Genomic DNA, 15,526 nt, shown 5'->3' with positions numbered 1-15,526 from the left:
AACACCAATCACTATCTTTCGTCATGAATTTTATCACCAAACTGGAGAGACATTATTGTTAACTAGTTTAATCCTACAAAAGGAAATGTGCAATTATTAATGATGAGCGTTCTTGTTTCACGAAAATACTTCCTACTCTTTTTATTACGGTTACGAGAACATATAATTGCACTTAATGAGCTAATGAACTTGTTTTAAATTTACACTAACGAACATAGGGGATGATTAATAAAGTCTAGTTACCAAACAAAAAAGTTGTTCTAATTTTCAACTTTTGGCCTGTTAAGTAGGGGACAGGAGAAGGGAGAATATTATTACCTACTTAACTTTACTTATTAATTCGTTTGTAAAGCTATAGTTCTTATACTTGCTAGTACAATATTTAGCCCGTATACTTTTTCTTTAACCCTTTTTCTACAAGAAAGTTAGCCACACACTTTTACTAAATTTCTTGATGATCGATCACCACAAATTTGATCTAATACAACATGTCGGTCAAACCCTCTTTAAGTCAAATACATCTAAATGTGATAATGAATTTTGTTTGTAATATACTCCTATTATATGTGCATTAGTCTTGAGAAAAATGTTTTTAATGTATCCTTTTAATTTGTCCAATTAAATATTATAAGAAATCACACTAACATGATATGTGACTATTATTTTTAATTTTCTATTATGGACTCTTTAATAGATCATTAAGTTCAAGTTTTAACTTGTTTGTCATAAATGCATTAAGTAATTATAAAATTAGAAAAAGGCATGTTCTACCTGAAAATTTAAAAATAACGTCTTAATATGTAACTTTAATTTCCTAAAAGATAACTGTGCTAAAACCTATGTACTATCACTCCGTTTCATATTACTTCACCTCCATGGACATATCTTTAAAAAACTAATATTTTTATTAATAATATTTTAAAACTCTTACTTTAAATTACAAAATAGACAAATAAAATAAAAGTTGCTGTTCTGAGTCGTAAAATCTCAGCAAAGCTAACAGCATAGCAGTTATTCATCACAACGTGACGCCACCCCATTTTCTCCTCTGCAATTGCGCTATTATCCCTTTCTTCTTCTCTCTCTCTCTCTCCCCACTATGTTTTTCTGAACAGTACACTTGTCTCTGTTCCACAAAACCCAGAGAAGAAAAAATGGCAGAAAATTCATCTCAGGAAAACTTCATCTGTTTACATGGAGATTTGGAACTTCACATCATTCAAGCGCGTTATTTACCCAACATGGACTTAACTTCTGAGCATATTCGCCGGTGCTTCACCGGCTGTGATGTCTGCCGGAAACCTCAATATGAATCCGGTGCCGACGACGGAAGCGGCGAACTACCCAATGTGAAAAGCTCCGACAAGAAAATCCACCACCAGAGAATAATCACTAGTGACCCTTATGTTACTGTGTGCGCACCACACACAGCTCTTGCCCGTACACGTGTTATACCCAATTCCCAAAATCCTATTTGGGATGAGCATTTCCATATCCCTTTAGCACATCCTATGGACTGCTTGGAATTTCGCGTTAAAGATGATGATGTGTTCGGAGCTCAAGTTATGGGTAAAGTTACCATTCAGGCGGAAAAGATAGCCGCCGGTAAGGTTGTTTCCGGATGGTTTCCCCTCATTGGCGCTTCAGGGAAATCGCCGAAACCCAACACGGCTCTCCGGCTATGGATGAAATTCGTTCCATATGATACAAACCCATTGTACAAACGAGGAATTGCTTCAGATCCGCAGCATTTAGGGGTAAGGAATACGTATTTCCCATTGAGAAAAGGGAGTTCAGTGAAGCTATACCAAGATGCTCACGTTAGCAATATTTTTAAGCTGCCGGACATCCAGTTGGAAAACAATAAAATCTTTGAACACAACAAATGCTGGGAAGATATATGTTATGCAATTTCAGAGGCTCATCACTTGATTTACATTGTTGGGTGGTCTGTTTTTCACAAAATCAAGTTAATTCGAGAGCCCACCAGGCCGTTGCCGCGCGGCGGTGACTTGACACTTGGTGAATTACTTAAATATAAGTCCCAAGAAGGTGTGCGGGTTCTGTTATTAGTTTGGGATGATAAGACTTCCCATGATAAGTTCTTTATTAACACGGTATGGATATTTAAACTGTTACTGATTTCTTTGTTAAACTATATTGAAGTAATTTTGGATACTTTATTGGCTGTTATTTTAAGTATGTGCTCAAATAGCTGTAAGATGAGAATATTATCTGAATTCTGCTAGGTGCTATTATTTTAATGGTGTGCTCAAATTTACATTATAATGAATTGTCTTTTTCTGTTTGCTTGCAAATGAGTGCACCATTAGTTGCAGTTCTTGTTGGTCAATCTCACAATAGTTTGAGATGTCATTGGATGCAGGCGGGAGTAATGGGAACTCACGACGAGGAGACCAGGAAGTTCTTTAAGCATTCCTCTGTAATATGTGTTTTGTCACCACGTTATGCTAGCAGTAAGCTCAGCCTTATCAAGCAACAGGTTAACTTTCATAACCATTGACGCATTTGTTAGATTAGATGTACTTTGACACCTTCTGATCATTGACTTCTCTATGTGCCTGTGAAGTTATTGCCCCTTGAACCATGCCTTCAATAGTTTACGTTCAGAATCAGGCGTTCCATTTAATGGAGGGTGTTCTTCTTATGAATTTGTGGAAAATATTCTTATAAGTTTGCGGAAGAAAGATAGGGATCAAGGAAGAACTTCGTCTCAGCAGAATAACATAAATAGGAATGCTTGCTTTCTGTGGCTTGACAGAATAGTTTCATGAATGAGTGGAATAAAGTAATAGTATAATTCTTTTAAAGCAGCAGCACTTGAAGTTTTGATGGGCTATGTGAAGCTATATTTTGTATGGGTGGCATAAATATTCCCTTCTGAGAGTCTCTTGAATTTTTTTATGAATATAAAATCAATTACGTCAATTTCCCTACCTCTGGATTCTTTATATCCCCTCTACCATTACTGCAATGAAGTGATTTTGTGACCTGAATATTCTTGCTTCCAGGTAGTTGGGACCATGTTTACACACCATCAGAAGTGCGTACTGGTAGATACACAGGCATCCGGTAACAATAGAAGAGTAACAGCATTCTTAGGAGGTCTGGATCTCTGTGATGGTCGATATGATACACCCGAACATCGCTTATTCCATGACCTTGACACTGTATTTAAAGACGACATGCATCAGCCTACAATTCCTGTGAGTGTTTTTCGTTCTCAATTTTTCGCTGAACAGTTTTCATATCTGTCATATGTCTCTGGGATGATTCTTTACTTTTACATAGTTGATAATTTTCCAGAATTCTGAAGGTGGTTAAGGGATCAGCACTAGTGTAGATTCACAAAAAACATTTTTACTATTCTTGCTGATTTATTCATTTCTAGAACCTTGTTTCTAAGATTTTATGAAACGTGGGTTATCTTTGCTATTCTTATTGTTTGTATTTTTCTTTACTACAGTATTTTACCATAGCTTTTACTCTTGTATTTGTCAAATCTGTTTATGAAACTGTTTTTCTTGAACCGGGGGTCTATTATAAACAGCTTCTCTACCTCACGCAAGGTAGGGGTAAGGTCTACGTACACTCCACACTTGTGGGAATCACACTGGGCTTGTTGTTGTTGCTAAGTTTTTCCTTGCAGAATTTGGAACAACAGTGATTGCATTCAGCAGACATTGAAATGGGCTTGTGGAATGCTGATCATAGCAATTGGTTGGTTTTGGTAAATGGCTAGTGTAGTTAGCGACTGGTGGGACGTTGTCGGCACTAACAACAGATATATTATACTTAATTATCAAAAAGGGGTAACAGCAGATTTATCATCAGATGTTATTGTGACCAAGTCTTCTAGAAAGATGAGAGTTTTAGGTTTATGTAAAGTATCTAAAATTCTTCTTCTGAAAATAACAAGTGTAAGCCATCTTTTCATACTTTGGGAGACGATTTACTGCTAGATATTTAGTAAGTAGCTATTATCACTCACGTGATCTAAATTTTAACGAGTGAAGGGCAGATATGTAGTTCACAGTATTTCAAGCTCTCAATGTTGTTGTTAGTTGGGGCGAAAACATATGGTTCTCCACTTACGTGATTGCTGTAGATTCTTTGTTCAGGAGATTTATTAGCTGTTAAATAATGAAAGTTAAAAGCTAAATACTGAAACTTATGTCCCTGGATTTTGAATATTAACATTTTAAACTTAAATATGATTCTTGACATCCATAATTGTTGTAATTATTTCTCAGAAGTATTATGAGCTGTTTGATTGTGAATAATTAAATCTGAAGACTGAAATTTACATGCCTGTGAGGCTGTGAACATTCAATGAGATTGCTATTTCTTATTATCATGATTTCTTATCTTGGATGCGTTTTTCGATAAATTTGAACTTATTTATTACTGACTCTGTATTGGTCGCGTGTAAGTCATAAGCCTTAATTTAGATAAGTTCTAATGCTCAATCTGTAATAGCTGTATAATACAATATTCGAGAACTGTGATAAAATAATTTCCAACATAAACCATGAAACAAGAAATTTTGTAAATTATTATCAATATGTTAGTGATTGATTTAATGTATTTCAGTTTGTTTGCCATAAAATATCTAGTATTTGATAGATGTTGAATAATATTCTTCTACCACTAACAAGCACGCCTACCGTTATTTTAAGTACATTCAACTTTTAACATTCTATTGCAAGTATTGAATAGGGTTATCTAAAATGTCCCGAAGTAACTTAAGTGCAGGGCCCTCACCTTCTGTCTCAATTGAAACCAAGTTGACTACCAAGCCCATTTCAGCATATTGCATGTTTACATGCGTTCTCTGACCTTTTTCTGTGACATATTCCTTTCTTTTCATTACTTCTTTTCTGCAAGTTGATTATTCTTTTTCTCTGTTTTGATTTTTTTTTTTGGTTGCATGCATTAGGCAGGGACCAAGGCTCCAAGGCAACCATGGCATGATTTGCATTGCAGAATTGATGGACCTGCTGTATATGATGTGCTTATAAACTTTGCTCAACGATGGAGGAAAGCGACAAAGTGGAGGGAATTCAAAATTTTTAAGAAAACAATGTCCCATTGGCATGATGATGCTATGCTAAAAATTGAGCGTATTTCATGGATACTCAGCCCTGCTTTTGCTGTTTTGAAGGATAGTACTGGAATCCCAGAGGATGATCCCAAACTACATGTATATGGGGAAGATCACTCAGAGAATTGGCATGTACAGGTAGATACCTTTTTGTTTTGTGGATATCTTTGAATAACTTATACCCGTTTCAACTTTCATCCTCATTCTTTTATTGCAGATCTTCCGCTCCATTGATTCTGGTTCAGTGCAGGGCTTTCCCAAGAGAATTGATGTTGCGCAGGCACAGGCAAGGAAACCATAGCCTTTTATTCTATTTTCAAACTTTTGCTAAAGTAGCTGTAATGTGTAAGGAACTCTAGGAAGAAAAATTGTCTTCCCCAATCCCCTCGCACATCACATTTCCTTTGGTGTTATATCTTTTGCAGAACCTGGTCTGCTCAAAAAATCTAATAGTAGATAAAAGCATTGAAGCCGCATATGTTCAGGCAATAAGATCAGCTCAGCATTTCATATATATTGAAAATCAGTATTTTCTTGGATCATCATACGCTTGGGAATCGTACAAAGATGCAGGTCAAATTTTAATCTTCGTGCTCTGTTTCTGAATTGCAATATACAAGATTCTGTTAGTAAACTGTATTGAAAACAAATGATGAAACAACAACAATAAATTCTGAAATAAAAGACAGAACCAGAAATTGAAAATAAGAACAGTGTCTGGAAAAATTATGTAAGAACAAGAAACCGAGCCCACTGAATGCACAGTGTGTCCTTAAGGAAATTATTCCCCTCAATGTACCTTAGGTTTTGGAATCTTTTCTCCTAGGATAGAACGATTTACTCACCAGAATAGCGGTTTAACAAATTATGGTGACTACGAACTACTCGAAGGCAGTATATCACACGAGTTTTTAAGAAGTGCAGAAAAGAAGAAGAAGAAGATGTCTGTCAGAAATTTTCATAATGAACAATTTTGAGGATTAACAGATGTATATAGCCTGTTTGCAGCCTTTTTTGAAAAGGTACCTGTTGGAAAAAAGTTTGTCTGTTGAGAAAAGGTTTGCAACTTTTCCGACAAGGTTGTAACCTTTCATAAAAATTCCATTGGAAAAACGGAGGGAAATATTTTAAATTAATCCGGGAGAGAAAAAAATGGGTCGGGTCACGGATCAGGATTTTCAATTAATTAATTAATTAAATAAATAATATTAATTAATTAAAAAATTAAAGGAAATCTGGTCTAAAAAGATTATTAATCAATCATATCAATTGACCAAATCCGAATCCGAATCCGAATTCGAAGCCGAATCTGAAGCCGAAGCCGAAGCTGAGCGAGCGACAACGACGACGGCGTGAGGGGAGACCCTCTTCTTGACCCTTTAGCAATATGAAGGAGTGCTTCTACTTTTAAGTAGGAGACTTTTTCTTTCCATCACGTATGTGGACAAATACTTATTTTATAAAACAAGAGAGAACAAGTCATTTTTCCCTCAACTTCTTTTTCCCTCCATTTTCTATTCAACCTATCAATTAAACCCAACAATCCCCCACATGAATGGGGAATGGCTATAAGATAAAAGAATGCACAGATAAGTGTGTGATATACAAGCGAAGATTAATTTCATCTGGATAAGTAGGTTTCCCTTTGAACTTTTCATAGTGAACTTATATAGGATATACTCGATCAATCGGTAGATGCGATATCTTTGAACTGTCGAACTTTGTTGTATAACTAGACAACATAAGTCACACAATTAACCCTCAACCATTTATGGTTCTCACGGTTGTGTTCGTTTCAGCCATGAACACCGTCTGATTTCGTGAATGCATAGAGAATGGGCCTTTATCGTCATTCCCCTTGAAGCGGCTTATACTTCACACTCACATAGGTGATTTCTAAACATGTAGTCCTATAGATACACTATCTAGTCATTTTCTGTCAGACTTAGATAATCATTAAAAAACTTTAATGCTTTATTAACTCATTAGAAAGACTTAAGGTTTTATCCTTGTTTCTGAACATTGTCATCATCATAAGAATAGGTTGAGTTATTTGAAAATGTTGAACCGCCATTCATAACTTTGTTTGTTCTCTTTGAACCTAGTTCTTGGGATCCTCAGTCTACTAGGTAGAGTTACCGCCATGATGACTTGTCCTTAGCCTTAACCCCATTTCCTTCGATGATCTTTCAACCGCCTCTCTAGATAGGCCTTTTGTTAGTGGATCTGATACGTTATCTCATGACTTTACGTAATCAATAGTGATAACCCCACTAGAGAGTAGTTGTCTAACAGTATTGTGTCATCGTCGAATGTGACGCGATTTTTCGTTATGCATAACGCTCCCTTCCCTACCTATTGCCGCTTGGCTATCACAATGTATACATATAGGTGCCAAAAGTTTGGGCCAAAATGGAATATCTTCCAAGAAATTTCGAAGCCATTCAGCTTCTTCACCGGCCTTGTCTAAAGCTATAAATTCAGATTCCGTTGTAGAGCGGGCGATGCATGTCTGTTTTGATGATTTCCAAGACACTACTCCTCTAACAACGGTGAAAACATATCCACTCGTGGATTTAACTTCAGATGATCCGGTGATCCAGTTTGCATCACTATATCCCTCAATTACTGTGGGATATTTATTATAATGCATAGCATAGTTTTGGTGTGTTTTAAAAACCCCAAGACTCGTTTCATTGCCATCCAATGCGTTTGATTGGGATTACTCGTGAATTGACTTAGTTTGCTAATAGCACATGCTATATCTGGTCGTGTACAATTCATAATATACATCAAACTTCCCAAAACTCTTGCATAGTCCAATTGTGAGTCACTTTCACCTTCATTCTTTTGAAGTACAAAACATACATCAATTGGAGTTTTTGCAACATTGAAATTTAAATACTTGAACTTATCAAGTATCTTTTCAATATAATGTGACTGTGATAATGCTAGGCCTTGTGGAGTTTTATGGATCCTAATTCCTAAGATCAAATCAACAACCCCTAAATATTTCATGTCAAATTTGCTAGCAAGCATACGCTTCGTAGCATTCACATCGGCAATATCTCTACTCATTATCAACATGTCATCAACATATAAACAAACAATGACTTCATGATTTGGAGTATTTTTAATGTAAACACATTTGTCACACTCATTAATCTTAAATCCATTTGCCAACATTGTTTGGTCAAATTTCGCATGCCATTGTTTAGGTGCTTGTTTAAGTTCATAAAGTGACTTAACAAGTTTGCACACTTTCCTTTCTTTACCAAGAACTACGAAATCCTCAGGTTGTTCCATGTAAATTTCTTCCTCCAATTCTCCATTTAAGAAAGTCGTCTTGACATTCATTTGATGGATTTCAAGACCATATACGGCTGTCAGTGCCACTAACACCCGAATAGATGTTATCCTTGTTACTGGTGAATATGTGTCAAAGTAATCAAGGCCTTCTTTCTGTCTATATCCTTTGATCATAAGTCTTGCCTTATATTTGTCAATAGTGCCATCAGCTTTCATTTTTCTTTTAAAAATCCATTTTGATCATAAAGGTTTATTTCCAGGAGGAAGATCTACCAATTCCCATGTATGGTTATTCAAAATTGATTGAATCTCACTATTGACTGCCTCTTTCCAAAATGCTGAATCAGAACAAGACATTGTTGCTTTAAATGTTTGAGGCTCATTTTCAAGCAAGAATGTCACAAAATCTGGTCCAAAGGAAGTAGATATCTTTCGACGTTTGTTACGCCTTGGATCCTCTTCGGAAGGTTTACTTTCCTTTGGTTCTTCTCGCGGTCGTTTAGATCTTTCACTTGAGGACTCACATTCTGTTTTATACGGATAAATGTTTTCAAAGAATTCAGCATTATCTGATTCAATTATCGTATTAATATGAATTTTGGGATTGTCCGATTTGTGAACCAAAAACCGACAAGCTTTGCTATTTGTAGCATAACCAATAAAAATACAATCCACGGTCTTTGATCCGATTTTTACCCTTTTGGCAAAGGAACTTGGACTTTTGCTAAACACCACCACATTTTAAAATATTTAAAGTTGGGTTTTCTTCCTTTCCATAGTTCATATGGAATAGATTGTGTTTTGCTGTGGGGCACCCTGTTGAGTATTCGATTAGCTGTAAGGATAGATTCCCCTACAAGTTCTGTGGTAAATCGGAACTTATTAATAAAACATTCATCATTTCTTTTAATGTTCGGTTTTTCCTTTTCGCAATTCCATTTGATTGTGGTGTGTAGGGGCAGTAGTTTGATGAATAATTTCATATTCTAAACATATCTCTGCAAAAGGAGATTCATATTCACCATCCCTATCACTTCTAATGATTTTTATCTTTTTGTTCAATTGATTTTTCACTTCGTTCTTGTATTGCTTAAATGCATCAATTGCTTCATCCTTACTATTAAGCAAATACACATAACAATATCGAGTGCAATCGTCAATAAAAATTATAAAATACTTTTTTTCACCACGAGTTGGTGTTGACTTCATATCACAAATATTTGTGTGAATCAATTCTAAGGGACTGGAATTCCTTTCAATGGATTTATAAGGATGCTTAGCATGCTTAGATTCAACACATACTTGACATTTTGATTTATTACACTCAAAGTTAGGCAATACATTTAAATGAATCAATTTTTGCAAAATTTTATGATTGACATGTCCTAAATGTGAATGTCATAAATTATTTGACTCAAATAAGTAAGAAGAAGCTTGAACTTTATTATCATCAACAACCATTATATTTAGTTTGAAAAGACCCTCAGTGAGGTAGCCTTTTCCTAAATACATTTCATTCTTAGTGACAACTACTTTGTCTGAAACTAGAACACACTTGAATCCATTCTTGATAAGAAGTCCGGCAGAAACCAAGTTCTTTTGCATTTCTGGAATATGATAAACTTTGTTCAGCATCATCACCTTGCCGGATGTCATTTTTAGAAATACTCTACCATATCCTTCAACCTTAGCCGTTGCAGAATTTCCCATATAGATAATTGCATCAGGTGCAGCAGGGGAATAAGTAGCGAAGGCTTCACGGACTGCACAAACATGCGACGTAGCTCCTGAATCAAGCCACCATTCTTTGGGATTTCTTACCTGGTTGCATTTCGATAGTATTGCACATAGATCATCCAATGCTTTCTTTATTCTCCACTTTATTGGCTTGTCCCTTTCCCTTTTCCTTTTTCGGGAGATGACAATCTGGGGCTTTGTGGCCAACTTTCCCACAATTGTAACAATTGCCCTTGAACTTTTTTTTTGTTCTGCTCCTTATTCTTTCCAAAAGGTTTCTTCCTTTTCTTATTCTTTGGTGCAGCATCTTCAATGATGTTCGCTCCCATAATCATTGAATTTCCACGCGACTTTTTTTTGGCTGTTTTGTTATCTTCCTCAATCTTGAGATGAATCACAAGATCTTCCAACTTCATTTCCTTGCGTTTGTGCTTTAGATAATTTTTGAAATCTCTTCACGAAGGAGACAACTTTTCTATCATTGCATCCACTTGAAATGCTTCATTAACCACCATGCCTTCAGCAATAAGGTCATGAAAAATAAGTTGAAGTTCTTGAACTTGGGTTCCAACGGTTTTGCTATCTATCATTTTATAATCTAGAAACTTGGCAACCACAAATTTTTTCAAACATGCGTCTTCAGTCTTATACTTCTTCTCAAGTGCATCCCACAGTTCTTTAGAAGTTTTCACAGCACTGTAGACATTGTATTAATCATCATCCAAAGCACTTAGGATGTAGCCCTTGCATAGAAAATCCGCCTATGTCCATGCCTCTGTAATCATAAATTTTTCATTAGCCGGCATATCAGCAGCAAGCACAGGAGGGTCTTCGTTGGTGAACTTCTGCATATCAAGAGTGGTAAGCCAAAAGAACACCCTTTACTGCCATCTTTTGAAGTTGGCTCCAGAAAATTTCCTGATTTTTCCGCCGGTGGCACAACAGTGCGGCTTGTTGCAGCAACAGTCGCAGAAGTAGTAGCAGTTTCACTTGCCATTTCTTTTCACTATCAAAATAGACAAACTGTCTTAATATTTCAGAATATCAGACCTTTTACAACAACGATGAAGTTTTTATACTCTTCAAATCGTTGTATAAGTCTGAACTTTAATATTCCAACGAAGTTTTTATACTCTTCAAGTCAGAATATTTATTTCATAATTCATACGAAGTAGAAAACCACACAGGTTTTAGTTTTCAAAACAGAATACAGTTTAATCAGGAAAAAAATGACAATAATTTCCTTAAGATTGTTAGTAAACTGTATTGAAAACAAATGATGAAACAACAACAATAAATTCTGAAATAAAAGACAGAATCAAAAACTGAAAATAAGAACAGTGTCTGGAAAAATTATGTAAGAACAAGAAACCGAGCCCACTGAATGCACAGTGTGTCCTTAAGGAAATTATTCCCCTCAATGTACCTTAGGTTTTAGAATCTTTTCTCCCAGGATAGAACGATTTACTCACCAGAATAGCGGTACAACAAATTATGGTGACTACGAACCACTCGAAGGCAGTATATCACACGAATTTTTAAAAAGTGCAGAAAAGAAGAAGAAGAAGATGTCTGTCAGAAATTTTCGTAATGAACGAATCTGAAGCCGAGCCGAGTGAGCGACGACGACGGCGGCGCGAGGGAAGACCCTCTTTTTGACCCTTTAGCAACATGAAGGAGTTCTTCTACATTTAAGTAGACGACTTTTTCTTTCCACCACCTATGTGGGACAAATGTTTATTTTATAAAGCAAGAGAGAACAAGTCATTTTTCCCATCACTTCTTTTTCCCTCCATTTCCCATTCAACCTATCAATTAAACCCAACAGATTCCACTCTCTAGCGCTGTATTAATGTAGGCTTGGCTTTATATTCTTGTCCATATGAGAAGTTGAGACCTGAATTATTGCCACTTAATGCATTGAAACTCATATGTAAAACTCAATAGTGCAGTCAGAATATGGTTCAGGAAAAGAAATTATCATCTAAATGACCATTTTGTCATTTGGAATGCATTCCCATTTTATAAATTTTTTAGGATGTTGCTTCAAACTTGGTAAGATTCCAAATTATGCAGCTTCCTAGAAAGAAATGAATGGTTTTGAGATTATGCAACCTCCTAAAGAAAAATTGTAACTCCTATATAGTTTTCCTTATATTTCTTTTTGAGATGTACTCATTTTCAAAACTCTTGGGTTGTTACATTGCTTCCTGATTTCATTTGTTGTTCACTTGATCAGGAGCTGATCATCTGATACCGATGGAATTGGCACTGAAAATCACTAGTAAAATTAGAGCCAGGGAACGGTTTTGTGTATATGTTGTCGTGCCCATGTGGCCTGAAGGGGACCCTAAGTCAATCACTATGCAGGAAATACTCTTCTGGCAGGTAATTTTCGTGAAACTATTTGATTATGTCTTTTGGATTATATGAAGAACATAGGGAGTTTTAAATGAGCAATGATTAGGTGATACTGGCCTCAAATAGGAAGCTACATCAAGGATACTTTCAGAATAGAAATGCCTGCTATCTTGAAGGGTTGCTGCATCCAAATATCAGAATGTACTAGTTGTAGAGTGTGCATTATCATAAACAGTGGCCACCTTTTTCGAATATCTATAATCATGTCTATCCAAAAGAGAGCTTTTATTTGCTTTAATATTTGAAAGAGAAAAATTCTTATGCTTTAAAATGGCATATTTCCTTCCTTAGACATGGGGGGGCAAGTGAGAAAAAGGACATTGAAAAAGGATGTTTATGGGCATTATTGTATATTTGAGGACCTGACAGAATGAATGAGAAGTGATTTCGATAAAAGACACTACTTTCCATGGCATGTTTTCCTTCACGCCTCCCATTGTCATTATATTACTATGCATTTTGATGATTCAAAATGTGATTTAACTGATTATTTAAGGAACAAGTGATCTGAAAAAAAGCTGTACAAGAAGAAATGAAATGTGCTTTTTAAGATTTTTGTTTGCTTTCAACAGAGCCAGACAATACAGATGATGTATCAAGTTATTGCAACAGAGCTCAAATCGATGCAGCTTTTGGACTCGCATCCGCAAGATTATTTAAATTTCTACTGCCTTGGTAACCGTGAAGAAATTCCAGACTCTATCACTCAAGCTTCTGGTAACGGTGATAAGGTAATAGGGAATTTTCTTAATTCTTAAATATTCTTGTAGTGTATATACAGAATTATACACAAAATACACTTAGGAGCTACTGAAGCAAAGGCTGCCTTTAATGTCGATGAAAATGGGTTCTAGAGTCTTAAAAAATGGCCGACTTTTTAACTTTAAACAATATCTAATTTCCTAAACTCTGCCCTTTTTACGTCTCCTCGAACTCTATATTGGTTGCTCAATTGGTGAATCATTATTCAATAGCTTGATTACACTAGCTGTAGCATGCTTTACTCTGGACCACTAGTTGGGGTGGGCAAATCATTTATGATAGAGTGAGACCAACTTACAAAGGTGTAAGTGAGATGAGTTCTTCAGGTGAACAGAATAGAGTTGCTTTACGAACCAACCACGAACGTAATAGTTGGATCTATGAGGAAATGCCAGTAACTGAAGCTTTACTCTGATTATGTCGTGAGGCTGACTGAATCCAATCATATACCTTGAAATGAAACAAAGTTCAATTTTATCAAGTAGGTAAGGTAGGCATACGAGTTATTTTGACTTAAAGTGTTTCGTCTCAGTGTAGGAAACATACCCACTACTCTCCTGCTGTGGCTAGTGAAACTTCTCGAAGTGTCATATGTTTTGGACTTGTGGTAGTCATGTGCCCTAATGAAGACAATGTGTTCTATATCTGAAAATATTAAGAAGTAGAACTTTCAGAAGGAAATCTAATTGTATTATCAAGATTCAGAATTTTGCTTGAAAACCGGTATGTTAAAGGCAGAGGAATTTGGGCAAGCAATGTTCTTTAAGGTCTAAGGTTTAATACCTTTATAGGGTCTTTTCACAGGTGTGAAGCAGAAGAAAAAACATAGGGGCCCGTTGGTTGCATTTTTACCTTTTGCATTCATAATACTTTCCTGCATAATATGTTGTGCAGGATAGAAAGCAAAATAAGAATGCGGGATTAGTAACCAATGACCAAATTAACCCTCATACAGTAAACACAATTTTACCAAATGTAATATGTCAAACTAAACATCCTACAAGAATAATCCCCGTATTACAATCCAGCATTACTAATCCGTGCATAGCATGTCTCTAAACCAAGTGACCCCTTACAGTTGTGAGTTGTCGTCCTCTATGCTTTCTTGTTTTTGTTTCATTTTGCTTATCCGAATTTGATCAAGCTTGAATACTTTTTTGAGAAGTTTTCTTTGACGTGCAACCAGGTCTCAGACTCATATAAGTTTCAGCGTTTCATGATATATGTTCATGCCAAAGGAATGATAGTGGATGATGAGTACGTTATAGTGGGTTCTGCCAACATAAATCAACGATCTTTAGCTGGGTCAAAAGATACAGAGATAGCTATGGGTGCCTACCAGCGTCATTATGCCTGGACAGAAAAGCAAAGGCATCCACGGGGACAGGTTTAAAAGAAAATCACATAATGCACATAATTTATCTTGAGAAGATGTTGTTAACCAGACACTAATGTTAAAAAATCCAGATACATTTATTTATTCACCTTGTCTTGATCTCCAGATCTACGGATACAGAATGTCCCTGTGGGCAGAGCACCTTGGGAGGATAGAAGAATGTTTCGAGGAACCAGAGGCGCTAACATGCGTGAGGAGGGTGAATGAGGTTGCTGAAGAAAACTGGAAGAGTTACACAGCTGAAAATTTCACTCAACTGCAAGGACATCTTCTCAAGTACCCAATACATGTGGGCGCGGACGGGAAAATAGGTCCATTACCTGAATATGAAAATTTCCCAGATATAGGGGGTAGAATACTGGGAAATCACGCCCCTACTATCCCAGATGTTTTGACCACATAATCCTCAATAATTAACAAGTTTGTGAGCGTCTTGGACACTGTAAAAACATGTAGCTGCAAGGTGTTAGTTTGTCATTTGTACGTTTTACTATGTTGTACAATACAGGGTGAAAAACAGGTGGAAATGATTTGATGCGTGTGAGAGATTCCTTGATATTTGATTGTGGACTTGTATTTGGGGACAATAAGTCTAGTCGAATGCTCCCTTGGGTGTCAGTTGTTTATCAAGAATTATGCTGTAGTTAGGATCTGTAAAAGTTTACATGTTAATTGTTTTGATTCATCAGTTCACGTGCTCTACAATTTTCTTTTAAAATTCAATTAATAATTATAGATCATGACAATTAATCAATTAATAATTATAGATCATGACA

At 36.0% G+C, this 15,526-nt stretch overlaps 1 protein-coding gene across 1 annotated transcript; it reads left to right on the top strand.

The window, feature by feature from the left end:
- The first annotated feature begins 972 nt into the window (after positions 1 to 972).
- On the top strand, positions 973 to 15,438 carry LOC129872806 (phospholipase D delta). Its single transcript, XM_055947688.1, has 10 exons — positions 973 to 2,117; positions 2,387 to 2,503; positions 3,033 to 3,227; positions 4,961 to 5,263; positions 5,343 to 5,411; positions 5,551 to 5,698; positions 12,411 to 12,559; positions 13,165 to 13,323; positions 14,541 to 14,741; positions 14,857 to 15,438. The coding sequence occupies exons 1-10, from the start codon at positions 1,155 to 1,157 to the stop codon at positions 15,151 to 15,153; spliced, it is 2,601 nt and encodes an 866-aa protein (XP_055803663.1). The 5' UTR covers positions 973 to 1,154; the 3' UTR covers positions 15,154 to 15,438.
- The last annotated feature ends 88 nt before the right edge of the window (positions 15,439 to 15,526 follow it).

Source organism: Solanum dulcamara, chromosome 11 (genome assembly GCF_947179165.1).
Source record: "Solanum dulcamara chromosome 11, daSolDulc1.2, whole genome shotgun sequence".
In the NCBI taxonomy this organism is placed as follows: domain Eukaryota; kingdom Viridiplantae; phylum Streptophyta; class Magnoliopsida; order Solanales; family Solanaceae; genus Solanum; species Solanum dulcamara.
This window is presented reverse-complemented; position numbering and strand designations above follow the sequence as displayed.

Excerpts from the sequence above, each read along its gene's own strand:
- LOC129872806 (XM_055947688.1), top strand. The coding sequence starts at position 1,155 with ATGGCAGAAAATTCATCTCAGGAAAACTTCATCTGTTTACATGGAGAT. Across the intron at positions 2,118-2,386 it reads ATAAGTTCTTTATTAACACG|GCGGGAGTAATGGGAACTCA; the intron begins GTATGGATATTT and ends CATTGGATGCAG. Across the intron at positions 5,412-5,550 it reads TTGATGTTGCGCAGGCACAG|AACCTGGTCTGCTCAAAAAA; the intron begins GCAAGGAAACCA and ends TATCTTTTGCAG.